The following is a 26,251-nucleotide window of genomic DNA, read 5'->3' on the forward strand; positions in this document are numbered from 1 at the left end:
CGGAGATAAAACTGCATGCTACGGTTTTCTCTTTTGCCTGATCAGTCAAAATGACTGAACTGAAGACATCCTTATGCATCCTGAATGGATTACTCTCCATTCAGAATGCATGGGGATATACCTGATCAGTTATTTTCCGGCATTGAGCCCTTTTGACGGAACTCAGTGCCGGAAAAGAAAAACGCTAGTGTGGAAGTACCCTATTAGCATACTGTTGCAACTTTGGATTGATTATTCTGCTTCCATTCACAGGGTTGCTGAGTCCTAGGGAGAGGTCAATGGATAACTAACCTGCAGGGGCGGACTGGGAACTTAAGTAGCCCTGAAGAAAAACCCTAAGGCCCCTTTCACACGGGCGAGTATTCCGCGCGGATGCGATGCGTGAGTTGAACGCATTGCACCCGCACTGAATACCAACCCATTCATTTCTATGGGGCTGTTCACATGAGCGGTGATTTTCACGCATCACTTGTGCGTTGCGTGAAAATTGCAGCATGTTCTATATTCTGCGTTTTTCACGCAACGCAGGCCCCATAGAAGTGAATGGGGTTGCGTGAAAATCGCAAGCATCCGCAAGCAAGTGCGGTGCGATTTTCATGCACGGTTGCTAGGAGACGATCGGGATGGAGACCCGATCATTATTATTTTCCCTTATAACATGGTTATAATGGAAAATAATAGCATTCTGAATACAGAATGCATAGTAAAATAGCACTGGAGGGGTTAAAAATAAATAATAATTTAACTCACCTTAGTCAACTTGATCGCGCTGCCCGGCATCTCCTTCTGTCTCCTTTGCTGAACAGGACCTGTGGTGATGTCACTCCGGTCATCACATGATCCATCACATGATCTTTTACCATGGTGATAGATCATGTGATGGATCATGTGATGACCGGAATGACGTCACCACAGGTCCTGTTCAGCAAAGAAGACAGAAGGAGATGCCGGGCAGCGCGATCAAGTGGACTAAGGTGAGTTAGTTTTTTTTTAACCCCTCCAGTGCTATTTTACTATGCATTCTGTATTCAGAATGCTATTATTTTCCCTTTTAACCATGTTATAAGGGAAAATAATACAATCTACACAACCCTGATCCCAAGCCCGAACTTCTGTGAAGAAGTTCGGGTTTGGGTACCAAACATGCGCGATTTTTCTCACGCGAGTGCAAAACGCATTACGTTTTGCACTCGCGCGGAAAAATCGCGCGTGTTCCCGCAACGCACCCGCACATTTTCCCGCAACGCCTGTCTGAAAGAGGCCTAAAAGTGGTCCCATGTTGTAGGCGAAATTTGACAGAAGACAGAGAAACACAAGTAGGCAAGTGCAACACAAGTAGGCAGCAGTAGGCGGGCCTGCAATACCATACTTCAGCACAAAATACTGCCCCAGCAGAACCAAATACCACAGTGCAGCACTAAATACTGCCGCCCTCTCCACAGTATGAAGCTGTATCATCGTCGTGAGGATAGTGATACGGTTGAGTTCAGAAGGACACCTGTAGCTTTTGGCCTGATGCTCCTACATTAATTAATGCTGAGAGTATCAGATCGTTATGTACCTGGCTGGAGGCCATTAGGAGGGCTCAGGCAGCCCCCTGGGCATCGGCCCGCCCGGATATTCTCGTGTAGAGTCTATGGCCAGTCTGCCCCTGCTATCCTGCCTATGTGGTTGGCATATGTAGTGTTACCTTGATTTGTTATAAAATAAGTCACATATGCAATTTGGTTTTTAAATATTATTTATTTTAATCTTCTTGTAACAAAATGTATGGAAATATTTTAAAAAGATCTAAAATGATACACTAAAAATCTCTAAATGGACAATGTGTAATATAAAGAAAAATCATTAACAAGAATTTTTCATGATATACATGTCATGAGAATATTGCCTTGTTCATCAGCATCTGGAGTCAGTGGCACTGAGTGGTAGTCAGACTGTGGTGTATGCCAGGGCACCAACTTTTACAATGATGCATCGACATTCTGCTATTCGCTGATGAAACAAACAGATGGCAGTGAGCAAAACATGATAAAATACAGGGGTGAACTGAAAAAATTTAGGCTTGGAGGCCTGGCGACTTCATGATTCATATGTATGCAAATACAGACAAAGAACGTGATGCTTAATTATACCACAAGCCTTTAGCATCTTCAGATATTTAGAAAGCAACATTATTAAGTGATGCTTCAACGTCTTTCCTAGAAATCCCAATAAATTCTTCATGATAAATATCATCCGAGGTTCATAATGTAAGGCTATAGGATGACGTGGCACATGACTATAATACAGCTGGAGGAGGTATGTAGTCCTGATGTACTGAATGGCTGTAATGTCACCAGTATGGGTTACCTGATACAACCCATCTTTAAGATGCCGCAGATTCACTTCAGTCAAAATATGCTGCCACCTTGGGAACTGGCACAAGTGAACTGGGCACCACTGGTAGCAGATCCTAACTTAGTGATGGCAGATATGGTTAGCAGCAGTTCATATTATGTTGGAGATCATTTTCCTTTTTCTCACCAGGATTCCCCTCAAGTTCTGAAATGAAAAAGAAACTGGCTGATAAATACACATGATCAATGCTAATGAACATACAGTATATAGTTAAAGGTCAGATATTTAGTTGGTATATATACAGCTTAGAAATTCTGGCCTCACTTCTTTGTATGGCTGAAAAACAAAATCTACTGTATTAGACCGTATTCACATGAGTGTACTCCGCCTGTGTATAATGACCAGGACACAGGTCCAAAGAAGTGAATGGTGCTATTCACACCTAGGGTCCACGTGGAGAAACTCAGGACGAGCACTATTCTGGTCCTGGTTTCATGAAACATAGACCTGGAGACATTGGTCTGCAGCGGCGCCAGGTCCGGGTCCTACTTACGCGCAACACAGACAATGTTTAATATGTAGGCTTAGGGGAGGTGTTCCTGCGGAACAGATTTGTACAGAAATGTCTGCTGCTGCTCCATATATCTGAATTGTGTTCGTAAAATCCTTGCACGTATTTCACAAACAATCCTATTCAGATGTATGGAATAGATTTTCAGTTTTGAGAATTATTGAAGACTGGTGTTTCAATAAGACTCAATTCACTTAAGGGGGTTGTCCAAGTAAAATTTATTGATGACCCTAACTGTGGCTATTTATTGATCAATCATTAATTAATTAAGATATTTATTTATTTGCACTGATAATTTTGGTGTAGTTACCTTTTTCTTAATTTATTGCCCATGTACTGGGAATTGGTAATTTATAAACAGCAAGCTATCCCATTGTCCTGAACTGTATCTGTTACACTGAAATATCAGAAAAGATAAGCACACGTGACCACACATCAATACCTTCAATATCTAGAGACACTGGGGCAGACTTCTGGCATACATCTTACACTACATTTATTAAAGGTCTTAGATACTTTTTAGGGGGTGCCGACCAGGGGGCATGGCTAATGATTGGGGAAATGATGGAGGATGAGCATTCATATAAATGTTCATTCCTAATAATTGGCCTATGTAAATGTGCCGCCTGTTCCCTGATGAATGAGTACATTCTCGTACATTGGATGATCGCTTCTTTTATGCAGAATATAACATTGTTTGCAGTCAGCCCATCACCTTGGATAAACAGGGATATCAAGCCTCCATACAATGAATCTGTACGGGAATGAACGATCGCAGTAGCCATTGCTTGTTACCATGCAGAGAAGATGATTGCCGCATCCTCTCTCCTCGATTATAGGAAATTACAAAAGGTTTCTTTACCAATAATTAGCTGGGTAAAAGGGGTTCCCCAGGATTTCCCTAGGCCAGTGATGGCGAACCTGTTAGAGACCGGGTGCCCAAACTGCAGCCCAAAACCCACTTATTTATCGCAAAGTGCCAAAACTGCAATTTATCCTGAATACTACAGTCCAGTATAGTATATTTTCCATGTACTTTATCATTTAAGTATAATGACCTGCCTACATTCAATGTGCTGTCCGTGCTGTTCATAGTGCGCCCAGCGCTGATGAATGGCTGGAAAAGTCCAGAGTATATTGGTATACCATAGACTTTTTCCAGGGTGCGGGTGCCCACTGAGAGAGCTCTGAGTGCCGCCTCTGGCACCCGTGCCATAGGTTCGCCATCACTGCCCTAGGCCATCAATGTCAGATTGGTGGGGGTCTGACACCCTGCAACTACACAGCTCTGTCTATTGTATAGAGGATGGAACTGTGACTGCAAAAACTGGCTCCATTCACTACACAATGAGCAGAGCTGTGTATTTCCAGTGTCCTCCCAACCAGCAAATTAGTGAGTGTCAGACGCCTGCAATCTGATATTAATGACCTAGTTTAAGGAAAGGTCAACAATTGTTAATTTCTGAAAATTTGTATTAAAATCTGTCTAAATCTTACACAGTATTAGTAAATCTGCCCCATTGTGCTAGAGAAGGTGTTGACCCATTGGATTGCTATGGATTTGGTTTTGGGCTTAACCTGGGACAGCAGTCTAAAGAATCCTCTGCTATTCACCCTTTAGCACCCTTTATACAGGAATTTGGGCTTCTCTGCAAGGAATCTCCAGGTCACTGCCTCAGGAGCAGTCCCCGTTAGCAATGCTGACCAAATGACACTAGGATGCAAATCGTGATCCAAATAACTAACTAGATCAATGTCCATACATATAAGTGCATATATGTAGCATATATACGCCGCACATTTTCTACTGTGGAATTGCGTGCAGAAAATCTTCAGCATTTACAGTAGCATCAAAGTGGATGAGAGTCTTAAAACCCTCTTCTACTGTACATGCTGTGGAAATGATCAGTTACAGAATATGAACATAACCTCAATTACATATGGAGGCTCTTCTCCATTTGAATCCAACAGAAAAGAAATCATGGCATATTCCATACTGTATAACGTAGCTCTTCTTCACTAGAGGCGGGGAGAATAGCTTTGCTAGTGGAAAACAACCCTATAATATAGTGACATATAAAATGTCATATGGAGCATCGCTACGCACAGTGCCATAACATAGCTCTGTAAGGACGCCATACATTTTGTGCCAAGAACAAGACTGTATCCCAAACGGTGAGGTTTAAAGAGGACATTTCACGGGTCCGGACATTATCATATAACTAGCGGGTTCTCTAGGGAATACTGCCATGTTACAGCAGTTTCTCTATGTACCGCTCTGCTCGCCTGCTGTGCCCCCCGTATTGGTTACCCGCCTGGCATGTAAATTCCTACCATCGGTACAGGGAGGAGGAGACGCCAGGGCTTCTCAATGGGCGTCTCCTTCTCCCTGGCTGTAGCGCGGTCCAATCCAACTTGGGACCTTTTATATTTCTCTTTTTAGCTTCCACTACTGGTTTTACCTAAAAAAAATTGCATATAGAAACTGCATTAAAGCGGTTGTGCCAAGTTTACAAGTTACAGTGCTTGGCTATCTCTGGTGTTCCCATAGAGAATGAATGGAGTAGCAGTACTCATTCAAGAGCTGCTGCTCTATCAGAAAGGGAGGGGGGGAACCTCTGTTGTCGTGATTGGTAAGGGGTCCTAGTGGTTGACCCCCCCCCCCGGCGATCAGCTAGTTATCCCCTATCCTGTAGATAGGGGATAATCTATAAACTTGAAATAACCCTTTTAACCTACTTTGTGTGGCACAACCCACTGGTGGTCTAGCTAGTTATGGACCCAAGAGAACAGTAACCTTTTACAAAATTAGGGAGCATTCACACGACCGTGTTTTTCTTCCGCGTCCGTTCCGCAATTTTTGCGGACAATGCACAGACCCATTCATTTCTATGGGTCCGCAAAATATGCGAAATGCCTTTCATTGTCATCCGTGTGCTGTCCGTTCCGTGTGTCCGTTGCTTTTATTTTAGAACATGTCCTATACTTGGCCGCAAATTGCGGTCCGTGGCCCCATAGAAAGTCATTGGATCCGTAAAAAACGGATAGCACGCGGAAATGCATCCGTATGTCATCCGTTTTTTGCGGACCCCTGGACTGAAAACATTCTAGGAAACCCCATTTCAGTCCCGTTTCAGTTTTTTGCGGACCGTGAAAAATGCAGGACACACGGGAGCACCTCGTCCGTATTATACGGACTTACGGAATGGAAACGGAAAGATAACTGAAGACATATGGAACACACGGATCCGTGATTTGCGGACCGCATAACCAACACGGTTATCCAGATGATCCGGATTCCTGTTTTTGTGGATCACCATATAGACTATAAAAGGTGGAGAATGATTGATGGCGCTTTGACCACTGAGGAAGGGGTGTAGACGCCCCGAAACGCGTCTGGTAAAGGAGAAGGAAAAGCGCCCACCTAATACACCGGATTCCCCCCCCTATGGATTGCATGGCCATGCATGAATGAATTTCCAGCAAAGCCAAGTACAGACACAGCCTCAGCGTACATTGCTGTTCAGAATCCTACCTGTTGGATCTCGCGATACTGTGACGTCACCCGCCTGAAACTTGCGGCGGAAGACGCTCAGACGGCCGGCACCGCTCGCCTCGAGGAGACGCCACACAGCGAGACACATCAATAAGGAACCAGGTAGGAACTGAAAAATTATAAGTCTGGGACTTTGCCTCTACTGTCCTGATAGGAGTGGACCCTCCTGCAGGAACTAATATATACGGTGTTCGCTCATACTGGAGACAAGCCGTTAAAAAGTGCCCCATATGAGGAACTCTTAGGACGTTTTTCATCCATCCCACTCACAGATACTGACACTATTGCCTTAAGTGTCACGGAGTGCGGCCACGGAATTTGCTACCCCGACTACAGTTGTGGTAATCAAATTGGTACCATATTATAGTTATTTTATGTTTATTGCATTTTATTGTGAATGTATTTTAATAGTGAATGTATAATTGTTATAACCTTATCTGGTTCTAGTAAAACTATTTCCATATGACACAGATGTCGTGAGTGCTCGCTCTCTCTTTTTTATCTCAAGCTTTTATTATCTTTGGGATCGGGCGCCCAATTTTGAGCTAGTAGCACCCACCGTAGCTATTAGGTGTGAGCCACCCACCTACATATATACGGTCGTGTGAATGCTCCCTTAATATGGGTGTTAAAATCAGTAATATTATAGTATAGTACAGGGGAATTCTAGTGAACACATGATGACATTGGTCTATTCTGTAATCTTGGACTACCTTTCATTTTCAGACTTAAAGGGCTCTATTGAGTTTAAATCCCTCCGGCACTGAGATTTCTTTTGGAAATTTGACACAACATATTCAGCAAAGGACCATTTAAGTCAAAGTCTGATGTCTCAGATTTCCAATAGGAGAATACAGTAATAAAGCAGTGGAGGCCCAAGGTCACACACTTCTTCTCATATGTAGCTATATCATAGGAAGATCCTTTTTCCTGGATTTCTACTTTTTTTTTTTGAAACTCGTTTTATTGAAGTTTAACAAGTAAGGCATGTTACATCAGGACAAAGCAGGGGTAAATCCCACACAGGGGATACATTGACATCATAATATAACTCAAGAATCTTGCATCAGGTCTAAAGAATAATCTTTTCTCGATCAGACATAAGGAAACAGCGGGAGTATTGAGGCATTAATCTAGAGCCCGAAATCCACATATTATCATACAGCAGGCATATGGACGATATCGGCCACTGAATACATACATGCATTGTGCAATGTCAAAGCAGATGAGCACCACTCTCCCCACACCTTGTGAAACTTTTGTGGGCATTTTCTGTGAATAAATACAATTTTTTTCCATACTCACAGCGTGATTGACCAGTGATTTCCATTGACCTAGTGTGGGTGCTCTATCAGCCATCCACCTCAGAGCAATGGCTTTTCTAGCAAAGAATAGAGTCTCACTCAAGAATACCCTGTGGTGATGCCCCCAAACCTCTTCATCTAATATCCCCAGAACACAAATTTTGGGGCATAACGGCACTGCAGTGGGAACCATAGTTGTCAGCACCTCTATTACTGCAATCCACATGAGGTGCCAGAAGTCAGCACCATTCTGCGAGCACCTATGGCATCTATTGTGTGATATCCTGCCCATTTCTAGTGGGCGTTAGGTAACGTCTGTGCAGAATAAACAGCTGAATCAGCCTGTTATTAATTGATGGAGAGACCCTTACTGGAGCCATCAGGGCTTCATTCCAGTCATCCTGGATTTCTACTTTAAAGATCAGAAAGTGTTCAGTACGACATTGTGGACATCTGGAAAACAGGGAACATCTGGACTTTCACAGTAAGTTTCCAGGAATAGAAATTCTGTTCTAAATTCATGTTCTTAATTTACTTTTCTGAAAGAGGGCAAAATGAATAGGTCAGTCTATCTCCAAAATTAGTAGCTTCATGGCTTAGTGCCTACGGAGCTCTAGAAACCTGGGAGGTTCCAGATATGCAGACTGATATAAAACCGGTATTTGTGAGCTAAGGCACTTCAGCGCATATCCTGTCTTCTCAAATTTCACAGCTTTAGGCTAGGTACACATTACTGTTTAGTTTTCTGTTTCTCTAAGCATCAGTTGTGCTTATTTTCCATACCTTTTAGACATTTCTGTCTGTGATCTGTTATTTTTGATGGGAGAAAAAGTCCACCACAGAGTACTTTTCCTCCCGTCAAAAATAACAGATCTCAGATGGAAATGGCTAAAATGGATGCAAATATGCAGAACTCGTGCACAAAATAAAGGATCAATTTAAAAAAAAAAAATCTGTTCTTTTGATAGATCACAAGAAAGGAAAACTAAACGTTCATCTGAACTTAGGGTACTTTCACACTAGCGTTATTCTTTTCTGGCACAGAGTTCCGTCAAAAGGGCTCTCTGCCGGAAAAGAACTGATCAGGCATATCCCCATGCATTATGAATGGATAGAAATCCGTTCAGTTTGCATCAGTATGCCTTCCGTTCAGTCACTGAATGGCGTTTTGGCCGGACATAATACCGCAGCATGCTGCAGTATTATGTCCGTCCAAAATGCCTGATCAGTTGCCAGAATGCCCGATTCGGCATTAATTCCCATTGACTTGCATTAGTGCCGGATCCGGCATTGCAAAACAACTGAAGGACGGATCCGTCCTTCCGGTCTGCACATGCGCAGACCGGGAAAACTGTGAAAAAGTCTGCAAGACGGATCCGTCCATCCGCATGACAAGCGGAGAGACGGATCCGTTCTTGCAATGCATTTGTAGACAGATCCGCACCCGGATCTGTCTACAAATGCAGTCAGTTATCACACTGATCGGCGGATCCGGCAGGCAGCTTCGACGATGGAACTGCCTGCCGGATCACACTAACGCTAGTGTGAAAGTACCCTTAGCCTCATAGAAACCCTACTGGTGGTTAACGTAAAGGTTATGACCACCTTTGCAACTATTTTCTCTAATTGAGCAAATACATCTAAAATGAAAATATATGTAACTCTGCAAATATTCTTGATTAAAAATGACCTACCATTGTGGAGTGTGTGTGTCTCCATGGTAACAGACTACAAACAAACTCTGTAGTCTGATTTTGTTGTCATACTACCTTCCATCCGTCCTCCAAATGCTAATTTATATTTGGAATGATGTAGGGGACAGATGAAAGGGAGCGTAACGGCAGGATCAGACTACGCTTTCACTACACCAAGCTCCTGTACGTACGTATTAGATTGCCAGCTCCAATCTGAGCGGTGCAAAGCTTGCTCTTCTCCAGCTCTTTTTTCATGGACTGTTCAAAGGCAAGTGCTGCCACTCGGAAAAAGAAATCCTTGACATTTTCACCTGGGCAAAGAAACACAATTCAAAACTGTGTATTGGGTCTGCACGACGTGTATAAATATATTACATTGGTACAAATACTACATACTATATGGAAAAAAACTGTACCTGTTTTTGCTGAGACAGACCAGTATTCAGCCTTCATCTCGACAGCAAATTTCAAAGCATCTCGTTCTGTCCGCTCACACTCTGCTGCTGACTGCAAGAAAAAGTGTAACAATGGGCAACTAGCACACATGGGCTAAGGCCGAGTTCACACTTCAGTTATTTGGTCAGTTATTTCCATCAGTTCTTTGGAGCCAAAACCAGGCGCGGGTCAAAAAACACAGAGGAGGAAATCTTTACATTAATCCTTATCTTTGAGTAGCCTTCGCTACTGGTTTTGGCTCACAATAACTGATGGAAATAACTGACCAAATAACGGAAGTGTGAAATCGGAACACATGGACCGTATTTGTATTTTGCGGACTGTGAACCGCTAAACGGACATGGTCATGAGACCTTAAACTAGGGAAAGACGACTACGTTTTTTTTTAGACTGGCAACTAGGCTGACGATTGTCAGGAAGGAAGCTTCTCTTCCCGACAATCGCCTGCTCATCAGTGAAAAAGACCGCTGCCATTACATGCATCGATCTCCTCCACAGTATGGGGAGGAGTGATCGCTAGAGTCATTATATGCCACCAGCAGATTGGAATTAGACAGCACAATCTGCTCCCAGCAAACAATGATGTAATTACCCAAGGAATGAGCTCGTTCATTAGGTAATCAGCAGCACCTTTACACAGGCAGATCATCGCTAGCGAGCGTTTCTACTAACGCTTGTTAGCATTGATCTGGCCAACCCTCGTCCACTGTGATACAGGCCTAAACTGCATCTGGTCATGATAATTGCCCCGGTCTTCAACCAGTTGAACGTCTGCTCTTTCTATGTGGGCGGTCCTACTCAGTGATTGACAGCCTTCTCTGTATGAGTGTGCACAGAGAGACAGCTGTCAATCAATGACTAGAACCGCCCACTGGACTCCTGAGAATAGAAAGAGCAGAGATGAATAATATAAGTTACATTGAAGCTGATCTACGTATCAATCTGCTCAGCTCCTCCTGCTCTATATCATGTTGTATGTAGATTGGACTGCATATACAAGGTGTCAGTTTAGCAGAAAAACTTAATTTAAACCATAGGCTATTTTCTGGTCCAGTCCAGACCTTATAACCACTCATATGAACAGTTTACCTTGGTCAAGGAAGCTGATCTCCATAACACTGGCCCCTGGCAACAAGCGGACAGCAAATCCCACATAAATGAATAATTAAAAGGGACAGACTGCCTCCTAGCAGTAATTTACAGCCATAGCAGATTATGCAAGTAGGAAATATATTCTATTTATCCAAGTATAAATGTAATATAAAAGCTCAATATCAAGATTTACATAAGAATGACTTCCCACATACAGCCCACTTCATGCTCCTGTACACAGAGGAGATAAGATGGTACAATTGTCTGTAAGTGGCAGCCTGCAGTTGGGGGAAGGGCTATGCAGTAATTCAGTTCTGTGAATGAGGCCGTATGAGACCAGGACAAAGGACTGTAACAAAAGCTTCAGCTACAATAATGTATACATTATTAAATGGGAGCTGATGGGAGAGGTGTATTCTACATATATCATTTCCAGATTCTCCAAAGATCGCTTCTACAGGTCAAAAATAGTTATCTGCTTGGCCCATACCTTTGTTTCAATCGAAAAGCTGGGAACAATAATCTGAATCAATGGTAACAAAGCAATTGTTTCTGATTACTGAAAATGTGTTGTATTGTTTATGCCTTTGAGGATATGGCGATTTTCCATTTTTGTGTTTTCCTGGAGCCATAACGTTTTTATTTTTCCATTGAAATAGACGTATGGGGGCTTGTTTTTTGCAGGACAAATTGCACTTTCTAATGTCACCATTTATTATTGCATAAAAATGTAGTGGAAAGCTGGAAAAATTCCAAATAGGGTGGAAAAAAATGCAATTGCGCCATAGTTTTATGGGTTTTGCCTTTACAGATTTGCCCATTCAGTAAAAATCCCCTGCTACCTTCATTCTTCAGGTCAGTATGATTGCAGCAGTACCAGATTTGTATACGGTAGTTTTCCTTGTTTTCTTTGCATTGCCATATTCTAAACCCTAGACTCTTTATATATTTTTATCTACGGAGCTGTGTGGGGGCTCATTTTTTGCAGGACACTATTGACACCATTTTGGAATGTGTGACTTTTTGATAACTATATTAAAAAAAAATTATTCTGTTACGGCGTTCACCTTATGGGATGAATATGTTAATAGTTTGGACATTTTGGAATGCGGCGGTGCATATGATCTTTATTTTTTTATTGTTTCTTTTTAGAATGGGGAAAGGAGGGTGGTTTGAAATTTATATATATATATATGGTAAATTCAGTATAATCCAATGGAGCACTGCCATCTGCAGGCCTTTATTGGAATATACCTGTGATAGGCCTGGTAGCCTCGTACAGGCTCGAGCTGCAGATTGCTTCCACAGGAAAGTACACAGTTCATGGATCCTTCTGTTCACTATATCGTTTCCGGCTGCCCAAAACAGCTGATAGCTGGGGGTTCCAGGTGTCGAACGTCCACCAATCTGATATCTATGACCTATTCTGAGGATAGGTCATCAATATCCAAGTCCTGGAAAACCCCTTTAACGTGCATTGGACATACTTTAATGTTATAACCATTTTATGTCCTATAGTACCATGAAGCAACAATCTACGGATAATTTTCTCATAATAGACGATTTCTGTTAATAGATGAGCATTCTGATAATTAATACAGAACAAGCATCAGATCAAGACTAAAGCTATCCATGCTGTCAAGGTAACTTGACCGCCCTCCAGTATCTGCTGAAAGGGCAAACAAGGATCAGGAATGTTGGATTTTGTTGGAGTCGTCATTTCCTCCAATTCTAAGTCAGAGATTTCTCTTAGCTGCTTATCCTCCTTTCTGTATGGCCATTAAGCAAGCAGGCTGAGCACCAGAACAGTTGGATCACAGGTTGTTATAGCTGGCTCAACAATCTGTAGGGGGGAAAACTGGCTGGTAGAATAGGTCCCCTTTGGTTGGCTCAAGATAATCTACAGAGGTTGGTTAGGGGTCAGACAGTGATGTACAAACAAGACCCAACTAGTGAGAAGTTTGTCCATCGATAGTACATCTACTCAACTGACTTGGATTGAATCATCCAGATTAGTGATGGGTTAAAACTTTAGTCTTTCATCCAAGTGTGTCTGGCGTATGGGTTGTCTATAAGGCCAGGGCTACAATAAGACTAGGATTTACTAAAGTTATACTTTACACTATCAAGTTCACTTGTTAGGTATGCGTGCATACCTCTTAATAATTCTGGATGCCTCTCCGATCCTAAACTGTGCCTGACTCGGAAGTCTACACCAGATTGCAGCTATATACATATATTTACGCCAGCTTTGTAGTGTAAATTTTTGTAAACATGCTGGTCCACCAAGGCCCAGTCCCTGCCCCTGTGTAGCGTAAAAAGGGGAAAAGTCACAGAAACATGACAAGCACTTTTTAGAAAAAAAAATGCAAAAAAAAGTTCAATCTGATAAGTTGGTGATTTCTTTTTTAAATTGCTATTTTGTTGTACTTTTAAAAGGTAAAAACATTTTTCCCTCCACGGAGTAAAATGAAAAGCTCTTGGAAAGCACTTAAAATGCTTATAAAATCTTACAATTTAAGAAAGTGAAGGCATGAAAGTGATCGGTAGGGGTCCAGCTGCTGGGACTCCAATCTATCCCTAGTTGGTGACTTTGCAGGGATCCACAGCATGGCCCCATTCACTTGAGCTGGGAGGCAAAAACTCTGTCGGCAAAAACTTTAATTTATCAACAATGCAAGATATAATGGCCAATGTAAAATAAGTCGGTGGAGAAAGAACACTCATTACTTACCAATGTGTCTTTTTTGGTGCCTACAAGAAAGACAGAGCAAGTATCAGGTTCATTCTCCTTAAGAGCATCTTGAAGCCAATGCCTGGAACAACAGACTACAATGTCACAACAGACAGGGCACCGATGTGGAAAAAGGGCACATGTGGCTGCTGATACTTACTTTGTGTGCTCCATCGTCTGGATGTCACCAAGATCAAAAGCAGTAATAATCACTGCAAAGTAAAAAAAAGGAGATAAATGTCTAAATCAGCTGATTTTGGCACAACAGACAGAGCATCTACTGTGTATGGGAGGACTCCTGAATCTCCCGCATGGCAGATGTTGGGGATATTAGGGAGATAAGTCACTGCCAGTGAAGTCTGTCAGCAGCATTCTCCCCTCTCCCTATTCAGTGCACATGCATGCCTGGCCATAAGCACTTAACAGCATCCCCAAAACAGTCTTGTTCTTGGGTCAACAACCATGAAGTGGCATCTGAAGAAAGGGAACGTCCAGCACTGAAGAAAGGGAACGTCCAGCACCGAGTGTAATGGTAAAAGAAAAACTTTTGTTGGATATACATAAAATTTCTCCATTATGCTCGGCAATGGACATTCCCTTCCTTCAGATGTTGCAATATATACCGGGATCCAGCCCGGTGTCTCTGCACAGAGCACGACTATGGACATGTGCACTGAATATATGTATTTTAAGTGATATAATAGCTTGTAAATTATAATCACCCTGTGCTCCACGATAATAGGCAGATGCAATGCATTTGAATTTTTCTTGACCTGCAGTGTCCCATCTATGAGGAGGAGAAAAAACACACATTAGCATGACAGATTGTATAACACCTAATATGAAAATATAATTATTAACATATACAATACAAATATTGTTCAATTTTAATACTTAAAGGGGTTTTATAGGATTCCAAAAAACAGCACTACGTCTGTGCATGGTTTGTGTCTGGCATAGCAGCTGAGCTCCAATAAAGTGAATGGGATTGAGGATTGAGCTCCAATACCACGCACAACCTAAGGACAAGTGAAAGCAGCCATGTTTTTTTCTGGTACTGCCCTTACTGTCTACTACTGGTTTTAATCTTCGGAGCTTACTGCGTACATTTATACATTACACTAAACAATAAGAAAGTACAGTATGCAGTGAGCTCTTACGTTAACCCAAGTGATGGTTGCAAGCAGGCAGATGTTGGAAAACACAGTTAGGCTGGGTTCACGTCGAGTTTATGTCTTACGTTTAACATATACAAAAAAAACGTATAACGTACCTTAAATGGATGCTCCTGATGGATGCCTTACAGTGGAATCAGTCACCTTAGAGTTCCATTGTAAAACAAATGTATACGTTACCATATACATTTTATTTTTTGCTGGACACTGCAGGATGGAAAAGCATAGTGAAGTACGCTTTTGCATCCTATTTTTCCCCGCAACGTATATATGTTAAAAGTAAGACTAAAAGGTGATGTGAACCCACCCTTAGAGGTATATTGTGGTTTACTTACATCTGTAGATTAAAAGGCATGCCCAAGATTTCAAACCGTTCAATCTCGAAATCAACGCCGATGGTTGCTTTATAATCACGATCAAACACATTCTTGCAAAACCTGCAGCAGATAGGAATACTTTGGTTATTGCGTCCACCTTATCTGCAGTCCATTTGGAAGTAATGTCACTTTTTGTCATTTTTTAAACTTGGTGCATTTTTTTTCATTGGAGTTGCCTGTATGCGGTGCAGCCCGGCCATGGGATCTGCATGCAGATTGCTGCCAGTTACCAAGCTGCACTTGAATTTGGGATGGGAAATAATGGCAAGAACTGGTGCAGCCCAGCAATTAGCAGTAATCCGCATGCAGATCCCATGTACTGGCGCCCCAAGAGAACAGCTGCAGATTCTTTTATGAGCTTTCATCAATTAACATCCAGCATGTGTTGAAATTTTGGGGGTCATTTATCAAACTGGTGTAAAGTGGAACTGGCTTAGTTGCCCATAGCAACCAATCAGATTCCACCTTTCATTTTGGACAGCTCCTTTGGAAAGTGAAAGGTGGAATCTGGTTGCTATGGGCAACTAAGCCAGTTCTACTTTGCACCAGTTTGATAAATGACCCCCTTTATTTCTGCTAGGATAAGCATCAAGTTATTAAAATATGATTCTGATGTAAAAATAGATTTGAAATATTGTCATGTTTTAATAACCCATAAGATAAATACGGTAGACAACATTGTCAACTTGAAAACTAAAAATGGGGAAGATGACATTCAAGTCAATGGGCACCTTTGCAGTAAAATCCCTAAAACAAAGGGGGGTGTTCATCATACATGGCCCTATACCATCTCTCTAGAGTGAAGAAATGCTGATCTGGTGTGACAGAGCACAGCGCTTCCGAGGGCGCCGCTGATGCTTCATTTTACTATGTATAGGTCTGTGTGCCTGGATGCCCATTGAGGGGGTTGTAACCACACTAAGTGGCAGCCTGGGGTGGCCAGCTATCGCTGCACTGTTTCTGTGACTCCCCTAACAGTAAAAGGGGTTTTTCTGTGACCTACAAATTGATGACCTATCCTTAGGATGGATCATCAATATCCCATTGGAAGGCGCTTGACTCCTGGCACGAGCACTGCGGCCTCTTCACGGTATATGAAGTGCAGTGCCGTACACTGTATAGCGTCTGTGCCTGGTATTGCAGCCCAATTCCATTCACTTAAATGGGACTGAGCTGCACAATGTGACCTTCTCAGTGACTTCTCTTCCGCTATAACTGTTCTCTGGAATGCGCTACCCCAATCAGATTAAGTCCCACATCCAGTTTTAAGCGTGCCCTATAAACCCATCCTTTCAGGCTGTGATATCACATTCTGTGATCTACCTCTTCTTCATTCACCTCCATTACTCCTCAGAACCTGATCCCTTCACCCATCAGTCAGAAACGTACTTGATACCAGTGCACACGCAGATACCGGCCAGCGACTGGCTCACGCAGCTTCACATCTGCTCCCCTACTCAGTATAAAGATGGCTGAACCACTGTACATAACCAGCACTTTTTACCTCATATCCCCCTATTTCCCTGTAGATTGTAAGCTCTTGTGAGCAGGCCCCTCACTCCTGTAGTTTGGGTTGTCGATTAGTAATGCCTGATTTTGTCTGTTCATGTACAGTCCTGGGAAATATGTTGCTGCTATATAAATAAAGTTTTCCTAATTTTATTTTTACCTCCTCCAGCATCAAATATGACGAAAGCGAACTTGCATTATGAGTTTGCAGACTGCATTTTCTGTCATATACATCCACATATTTTCTTGGTCCTTCTAGTAATGTAATAAATTAATTAATAAAATATATATTTTTAAAAAACGTACCTATTGATCAAGCTGGTTTTCCCCACGTAAAGATCTCCCACCATTACAACTTTCGACATCTTCAACCTGTGCAACATGATAAATAAATGATAGAAAAATGATGCATCCATCTCTTACAAAGCGTTTCGCTCCAATTTCAGTAACTACACTTTAGCAAAACTATTGAAATGCTATAGCAACATATCAAAGGATTTAATGGGTGAGGCCTGAGTGCTGAGACCCCTACTGATTGCTGAGATGAGGAATAAGGCCTCTTTCACGTGTCCCATCCCATTGACTTTGATGTGTGTATTCACATCAGTGGTTTTCCACCACGGAAGCATGACCTATTTTTGTCTGTGATGCAAATTATAGTCTACGGGTCTGTGAAGACCACAATCGCAACACAGACGCCATCCGTATTTTATTATTATTTATTTCAAAGCACCATTAATTCTATGGCACTGTACATCAAGAAGGGGTTACACATAATATAAAAATACTAATACAATAAACATGAAACTATTAACAGCCTGGTACAGAGGGGGAAAGGACCCTGCCCATGAGAGCTTACAATCTACAAGTGAGAGTAAAAGATGTCCATCTGGTTGTCTGGTGGCAGCCTTTCCTGAAAAGGTCGGTTTTTGGGGTGCTTTTAAAGGTTTGAATGTTGGGGAGAATCTGATATGCTGGGTAGCGAGTTCCAGAGTATGGGAAGGGCACGTGAGAAATTTAGTAGACGAGAGGAGAACAAAGAAGGAGGTCTTGTGAGGATCGGAGATTACACGTGGGGATGTATCTGGAAAGTAGGTGAGAGATGTACGGAGGGAACAGGTTGTGGACGGCCTTACATGTACAGTAGTTATGAGTATTTTAAACTGAATTCACTGGGCAATGGGGAGCCAGTGAAGGGATTGGCAGAGGGGAGAGGCAGAGGAGTAACGGGGGGAGAGGTGGATTAGTCGGGCAGCAGAGTAGAGGATAGATTGGAGGGGTGCAAGAGCGCTAGATGGCAGGTCACAGTGGAGGATGTTACAGTAGTCTAGGCGGGAGATTACAAGGGGATGCACTAGCATTTTACATGACTCAGGGGTGAAGAAGGGAATACGAGAGATGTTCTTGAGTTAAAAAAGGCAGGTGGAGGTGAGGGTTTGGATGTGTGGCTTGAAGCGCTGGACAGAATCAAAGGTTATCCCCAGGCAGCAGGCCTGCGAGACTGGAGAAAGTGTTGTGCTATTAAGGGTCCATTCACACGTCCGTAAGTGTTTTGCGGATCCACAAATTGCGGATCCGCAAAACACGGACACCTGCAATGTGCGATTCGCAGTTTGCGGATCCGCACATCACAGACACTATAATAGAAAATGCCTTTTCTGGTCCGCAATTGCGGACAAGAATAGGACATGTTCTATTTTTTTCAGGAAAGAAGTTGCGGATCCCGAAAAAGCGGATCCTGAAAAAACAGATGCAGATCCCGAAAATGCGGATGCGGATCCAGAAAATGTGGATTTGCATCCGTTCCAGCCCCATGGAAAGTGAATGGCTCCGCAAATTGCGGAACAAATGCGGACCCAAATTACGGACGTGTGAATGGACCCTAACTGTAATTGATACAGACCCTGTACCTGTATCCCTTCCACCTGATACTCCGCTATTGCTTGTATCTGACCACCCCCTCTCTTGTACTTTCCTTTTATACCTTACTTTCATACTTGCTTTTCTATGGTTTGTGCACTATTAATTTGGCCACGAGTAAATGTTGTAATGTTGTGATTTTGTGTTTGAATAAGGGCCCATTTTTAACATTATATTTATTCAAAGTTGAGTATTATTAAGGCTACCCAATTCATTGATAATATAGTTTCTGAGTGACATGGGGGAAAGATGATGAATTCAGTTTTCTCCATGCTGAGCTTTAAGAAGCGAGAGGAGAAGAATGAAGATATAGCCAACGGATATTCTGGGATTCTGGATAACAGGGAAGTGACATCTGGGCCAGAGAGGTAGATCTGAGTGTCATAGAGGTGGTATTGGAAGCCATGAGACTCGATGAGCTGTCCCAGGCCGAATGTATAAATGGAGAAAAGTAGGGGACACAAGACAGTGCCTTGAGGGACACCAACAGACAGGGTGCGTAATGAGGAGGTGGTGTATGAATGGGTAACGCTAAAGGGTCTGTTGGTGAGGTAAGAGGAGATCCAGGAGAGATCTCTGATGCCGAGGGATGAGAGGGTGTGTAACAGGAGAGATGACTGACTGTGTCAAAGGCAGAGGAAAGGTCAAGAAGGAGGAGAACAGAGTTTTCGTGGTTTTCACAGTTTGTTGCTAGGGGATGGTCTGGAAATGAATTTTCAGCCTAGCAGCGTACGTGGAATACAGATGACACACAGAGGGCAAAAAAGGGACACATGGACCAAACACGGATTCTTCACAGACATCTCCATGGAAGAACCACTGACCATCTTGTCACGGATGTCATTAAGGACACAGACGTGTGAAAAAAGCCTAAGAGGCGCTCAGCTGAATACTGTCTCTCCTCACCGCTGAAGACGGAACGGATGATCGCCTCAACAGAAAGTCTATGAAGCTGTCTCCTCATAAGGAGTCCCAGGACTCCACTATGACCTATCAGAAGTTTTGCTACAGTGTACTTACTCTTTGATTATTAAATTGCAACAAATCTGCGGAATCAGCCTTGTTATTGTGGCCCATCGTGACAATGTGTGACAACTGCTTGATAATCTTTCTTGCTTATCACTTTCCATACAGTAATTTCCTGTGGAGCTTGTGCTGGGCTAATGATTATACAAAGAAGCCTGTCTGAACAAGCCGAGCTGCAGTGTAAGGAATCACGGAGGGACGGCGCAGAATGAGAGCAGCAGTCTGAGCCTCTGACATGATGAGAAAGAAAATGTTGGATAGAGTGTCAATTGGGAATAACTGAGCCCTACAAAGCAGAGCTAAGAACTAATCAGACAGAGAATAAATACCAGGTAAAGTGGTAATGTCTTTCCGCTGTATTCTCAACTATAAAGTTATATCCACCTCAGATTTACACCGACTACATTATCAGCCAGTCTAACACTTTGTGTGTTCCTTCTTATTCCATATGCACAAAGTATCTGCTAGCCGTTGATTATAGATGGCATTATGGCTTTATTTCTATTTGAATTATGGCTTGTGTTAATACCCAGGGCTTGACTGATGTCCCACAGGCCAGGATACATTATGCCAAGCCAGCCCCAGCAGGATCCAGCGCATGCGCAGTAAAGACAGGTGTGCTAGCCTCGGCTTAATGGGGGAAGTGCACATGTTCTAGCTGACCTGAGGGGTGTGAGACTGCAAGACTCTTCTCTGAACAGCACCATCGAGATCATTCAGGGGTAAGCAAGTACAGTAGTATAACTTCATTTTCTATGCGCAGCACTGGTGCCTTGCAGCGCTGGGGTCCTGGGTTCAAACCCGACCAAGGACAACATCTGCATGGAGTTTGTATGTCCTCCCCATGTCTACGTGGGTTTCCTCCAGGTTCTCCGGTTTCCTCCCACACTCCAAAGACATACTGATAGGGAACTTAGACTGTGAGGACTATTGGGGACAGGTTGATGCTAATGTCTGTAAAGCGCTGCATAATATAGTGGCGCTATATAAGTGCGTAAAATAAATAAATACATTTTTTACACAATTTCAAAGTTAAAGTGGGGGTATGCTGAGAAAGCTACTGTAGGGCAGTATAACGCTATAGTAGTGGTTTAGGGTGGGAAAACCAAGTGACAGGTTCCCTTTTAATACCGTGTTTGTGGCCAACTGCCAGTCAATGTCTTCATTGTGGCATGGTGCCATTCAACTTATGTGTCACACGATCACGATTGGGCTTGCACGGTTACAGCTGAACAGGAACAAACAGGACCACATGCGGTCAGGACCTCAGCAGAAGAGCCCGCACCCAGTCAAGCGGTCTTGTGATCAAAGTCAAGATTGCAGAATCAGCGGCACAATGAAAGGGTAAAGCTGAGTTCACACTTCAGTTATTTGATCAATTATTTCCATCAGGTATTGTGAGCCAAAACCCGTAGTGAAGACTACATAGAGATCGGACCCAGTTTTGGCTTACAGTCACTGATGGAAATAACTAACCAAATAACTGAAGTGTGAACTCAGCCTTAGGGCTTGTTCACACGAACGTAAGGGCCCCGTGCTGCGGACCGCAAATTGCATGGGCCCCGACCGTGGGCCAGCCGCATGCGGATCTCAGACCAATTCACTTGAATGGGGTCTTCAATCTGTCCGTTCCGCAAAAAGATAGAACAAGTTCTATCTTTTTGCGGAATGGAAGCACGGAACGGAACACCACAGAAGCACTCTGTAGTGCTTCCGTGGGGTTCCGTTCCGTGCTTCCGTTCCATACCGCATCTCCGGATTTGCGGACCCATTCAAGTGAATGGGTCCGCATCCGTGATGCGGAATGCACGCGTCTGGTGAACCGTGTATTGCGGAACCGCCGTATGCGGTCCGCAGCATGGGCACGGAGCCCTTACGTTCGTGTGAACAAGCCCTTAAGGTGCATTTAGACGCACCAATTATCGGGCAGATTATCGTTAACCACTGTTCATGCAAACAGTCATTCCCAACCATCTGCCTGTCTGATTGTGCCGCTGATCTTGTCGCTCGTGCAGGCACCACCGATCACAGTTTCTGGGCAGCAGATCGTGTCGTCTAAACAGTGATCTGCTGCCCAGAAACCATGATTCCGTATGCGGACAAGGGATACCTATAGTGATCTCTCGTCCTCATACTGTGAAGGAGATCGCTGCATGTAAATGTCTCCTTCACTGAACGAGCAGCCGACTGTCGGGAAGGAACACTTCCTTACAGATATTAACACAGGTACAGTATACACCTTATAGGCAAGGAGGAGGGCTTGTGGAAGCCACTCGCAGTGTTTTTGTTACTATAGCACAGTCGGGAGTCTTCACTTCGGCTCAAAGTCCATATTTGCCCAGAAAGATATGTGCAGTAGGTATTCACAATGGCTGGCTCATGCCAGGGGATCGATTCCTTCTCTAATGTATGTGACCTGGTGGAACAGTCTCCTTCATGTCTGAATCTTTTCCTCTTCCCCGGACAGGGATGAAAAGTAAAGAAGAAAGCACCTCCTTATTCTGCAGTGCAGCGATACAGGTCGCAATCCCACACTCCACACCTCCAGGTTATTTCCTGTACAGCGCTACAGAATATGCTGGTGATATAGCAGTAAAAGAAAATAGGTAACAAGCTGGACAGCTGATGCCCAACATAATCATTTGGTGTTCATTGGATTTTCAATGTATTTTTCAGATTCTGTAATAAAAACCTGACCCTGAGAACTCTTTGGGGGAGATTTATCAAACTGATGTAAAGTAGAACTGGCTTAGTTGCCCATAGCAACCAATCCGATTCCACCTTTCATTTTTCACTCTCCTTTGGATAATGAAAGGAGGAATCGGATTGGTTGCTATGGGCAACTAAGCCAGTTCTACTTTACACCAGTTTGATAAATCTCCCCCTTTATATCTAATTCATATTGGTATCAATGTAAAATAAAATGGCACAAAAATTGAAAAAATACATGGCACAAAAATGGACAGATACTTGGTAGAGTGCGCCCAGTTTAGGCCCTTTTCAAGTACAGAATTAAAGGAACTGTTCAGGCTACTAGTACTGATGACTAGGGATGAGCGAATCAACTTTGGATGGTACATCTGAAGTCGATTCGCTAAAAACTTTGTTCTAATACAGTACAGAGATCCCACTCCGTACAGATGAGCTGAAGTTGTTACTTCACGAAGTCGCGCAAGACTTCGTGTAATAACTTCGGGAATGAAGTATTTCTGTAAAAAACCTTGGTACTGAACTCGGGTTCGGTTCCAACGTACCACTCGGAACCGAACCCAAGTTCGGTATCAAGGTTTCTTACAGTAATACTTCCTTCCCGAAGTTATTACACGAAGTCTTGCGCGACTTGGTGAAGTAATAACTTTGGCTCATCGGAGCCAATACATTCTAATACTGTACAGAGCGGAATCTCTGTACAGTATTAGAACAAAGTTTTTAGCGAATGTACCATCCGAAGTCGATTCGCTCATCCCTACTATTGTAGATATCAGATCGGCGGGGCTGTATGAAGGGGCCACGGCGCTCATGGAAGCGCTGCGTCCTCCCCAGGGTTTACCTGCACACGGTCTACGTGTGATCACAGCTTCTTCTCCCATTCACGTGGATGTGATGAACAGCTATGATGACACTCCACCGCTGCTACAAAGTAGGCGGTGTGCAGGTAAAACCAGCGCCTCCGCCCCTTCAAACAGCTGATCGCGGGGGTCTCGGGAGTCAGACCCTCACTGATCTGATACTGACGACCTGTCCTGAGGATAGGTCATCAGTATCTGTAGTAAACACTCACCCAAAGTTCCCGGCATGGCGTTGCTGGCAGACACTCTTCACTTGGGCATCAAAATGAGTTTTATACTGGAGGCAAGATTCTGCTGTGTAATACTGTGAAAGGAAGATAAAAATAAATGAAAAATTGGGGAGAATTATCTTTTTTTCTGCAGAAGTATTGAGCTGGAGGCCCCACCCCTTCTAGTAAGCCACACCTTTAAAAAAGAGCCGCAAACTTGTGCGCAAAATACTGACTGTGCAGCAGTTTATGCACCAGTAAAATGGTGTACATTGTTCTGCTGACCTGCAGAGCATAAGTCATGTCGCCTGGAGGGGGAGGGGCTGGCAGAGGAAGCCAGAGGATGCACACAATAGCTTGGGCCCGCCCTCAGTGCACTTAACTGCTCATTTGAATATGGGTTAAAGGGCTTTTCCGAGACTTTTAAACGAATGACCTTTCCACTGCATAGGTCATCAGTATCTGATCGGTGGGGGTCCGACACCTGGGACCTCTGCCATTCAGCTGTTTGAGACCTCGCAGTAGCGCTGCGGCCTTCTCGCAGCTTTGCCTAGGCCGTGTGACAACATGTTCATCGGTCACGTGGCCTAGGAGCAGCTCAGCCCCATAGAAGTGAAATACCAAGCACAGCCGCTATACAATGTACAGCGCTCATATCAACCAATCAAATTCCACCTTATATTTTCAGAGCTCCTTTGGAAATTGAAAGGTGGAATCTAATTGGTTGCTATAGGCAACTAAGCTAGTTTTCCCTCGCACTAGTCTTGATGAATCTCCCCCACTGTGCCAGGTTTAGGCTGGGTTCACATCACATTTTTGCCCTACATTTAACATTTACATTTGGAAAAAAAAGGATGCAAAAGAGCAGTACACTATACTTTTCCATGCCGCAGAGTCCAGTAAAAAAGTATATATTTTTTTATAATAGAACTCTAAGGTGATGGATGCCATCTTTTTTAAGGCCGTGTTCACATGACGTTTTTGTCCTAAGTGTAATGTAAACACATGACACATATGTTAGGCTGAGTTCACATCAGCGTTCAGCCTATAACGGAGCAGGAGAACGGAAAGGACGGATTCGGCACATAACTGAGCTGAACGGAACCTAAAGACCCTATAGACCATAATGGAGTCCGTTAGGTTTCCTTTCAGGGGATTGATTTTGTAGCGGAGAGAAAAGTCCTGCATGCACTACTTTCGTCTCCGCTTCAAAAATCTTCCTCTGAGCAGAAACCTAACGGACCCCATTACGGTCTATGGGGGGCTTAGGTTCCGTTCGGCTCAATATTAGGCTACTTTCACACCTGCGTTTAGGTGCGGATCCGTCTGGTATCTGCACAGACGGATCCGCACCTATAATGCAAAAGCTTGTAATCGTTCAGAACGGATCCGTTTGCATTACCGTGATAATGCAAACGGATCCGTTTTGACTTACATTGAAAGTCAATGGGAGGCGGATCCTTTTTTAATTGCACTATATTGTGTCAGTAAAAACGGATCCGTCCCCATTGACTCATTGTAAGTCTGGACGGATCTGTTTGGCTCAGTTTCGTCAGACAGACATCAAATGCTGCAAGCAACGCTTTGTTGTCCGCCTCCAGAGCGGAATGGAGACGGAACGGAGGCAAACTGATGTATTCTGAGCGGATCCTTATCCATTCAGAATGCATTGGGGCTAAACTGATCCGTTTGGGACCGCTTGTGAGAGCCTTGAAACGGATCTTACAGGCGGACCCAGAAACGCAGAATTATGCGCTGAATCGATCCTTTCCGTCCTCCTGCTCCGTCATAGGCTGAACACTGATGTGAAAGCAGCCCATATGTCATGTGTATACATTACACGTAATGTGAACACGGCCTGATCAATGAATCTCCTGGTGACGGCTGAGTCCATATTTTGGGCAGCAAACGACGGCTCCACAAAATACAGCTGCATTTTTCTCTCTTCCATCGACAGAAAGGACTAGTCTCGTCCGCAGTAAAGACAGAATGGGGCGGGTTGTAGGATTTGCAGAACACCCACAAGGATCCAATAAAATACAGATGTGTGCATGACCCCACAGAAATGAAGGGCTCAGTGTGTGGATAGCGCATCCAACCCACCACAAAAACTGCAAGTGTGATTCCAGCCTACAGCAGCCTGTATTCTGCACTCACAGTCACAGCATACAGCCCTGTATTATAGAAACGATATCAATCCTACAATAAACTGCAGACAGAACCATACATCCAGTCTAAAGTCGGATCGGGATGTGGCATGTGAACAAGGTCAGACAGAGTGAAGTATCAGAGGAAATACAAGTCGCCACAGCCTCTCATCCATGAACCCACAAGAAGCACTTGCCTTAGGCATCTGGCAGATGAGCCTGTCCCTGGGGGCCGGAGATAACTGCTGGTTCTGCATGCTGTGCAGCCTTCTCACCCGGGGAGAGTGCGGTAAGTGCGGTTTTACTAGACAAGAAGCGGTACCGGATTCGCCAGGGCAGTGTCCAGGGGCCGCTGTTCCGTTACCAAGACAACGGCTGGCAAGCTATGGGCGTGGCTTCATGGTAACAGAACGCCTGGAGGAGGGGCTCTATAGTACGCTATAGTACTGGGGCAGCTATTCTGGGTCCCAGGGGCGGGAGAGGTCTCTTTCGGGTCTTGTACACATTGGGACGGCTTCCCGGGCTCCCCAGTCCCTGCTACGAGCTGTCCGTCCTCTCATTAGGACTTGCCA

The 26,251-nt window shown here is 43.7% G+C and overlaps 1 protein-coding gene across 1 annotated transcript; it reads right to left on the bottom strand.

Moving 5' to 3' along the window:
- Window positions 1-1,333: 1,333 nt before the first annotated feature.
- Window positions 1,334-25,998, bottom strand: RAB36 (RAB36, member RAS oncogene family). Its single transcript, XM_040416430.1, has 10 exons — window positions 25,877-25,998; window positions 23,536-23,627; window positions 17,115-17,180; window positions 15,258-15,359; window positions 14,470-14,534; window positions 13,908-13,959; window positions 13,748-13,829; window positions 9,882-9,972; window positions 9,657-9,776; window positions 1,334-2,544 (listed from the first exon to the last, which is right to left on the bottom strand). The coding sequence occupies exons 1-10, from the start codon at window positions 25,934-25,936 to the stop codon at window positions 2,480-2,482; spliced, it is 795 nt and encodes a 264-aa protein (XP_040272364.1). The 5' UTR covers window positions 25,937-25,998; the 3' UTR covers window positions 1,334-2,479.
- Between the last annotated feature and the right edge of the window lie 253 nt (window positions 25,999-26,251).

The sequence above is a fragment of the Bufo bufo genome, chromosome 2 (genome assembly GCF_905171765.1).
Source record: "Bufo bufo chromosome 2, aBufBuf1.1, whole genome shotgun sequence".
Classification (NCBI taxonomy): Eukaryota; Metazoa; Chordata; class Amphibia; order Anura; family Bufonidae; genus Bufo; species Bufo bufo.

Coding starts and splice junctions, on each gene's coding strand:
- RAB36 (XM_040416430.1), bottom strand. CDS start 25,936: ATGCAGAACCAGCAGTTATCTCCGGCCCCCAGGGACAGGCTCATCTGC. Junction 15,360..17,114: donor AAAACCAGCTTGATCAATAG/GTACGTTTTTTA, acceptor TATCTGCTGCAG/GTTTTGCAAGAATGTGTTTG. Junction 14,535..15,257: donor ATGCCTTTTAATCTACAGAT/GTAAGTAAACCA, acceptor TCCTCCTCATAG/ATGGGACACTGCAGGTCAAG.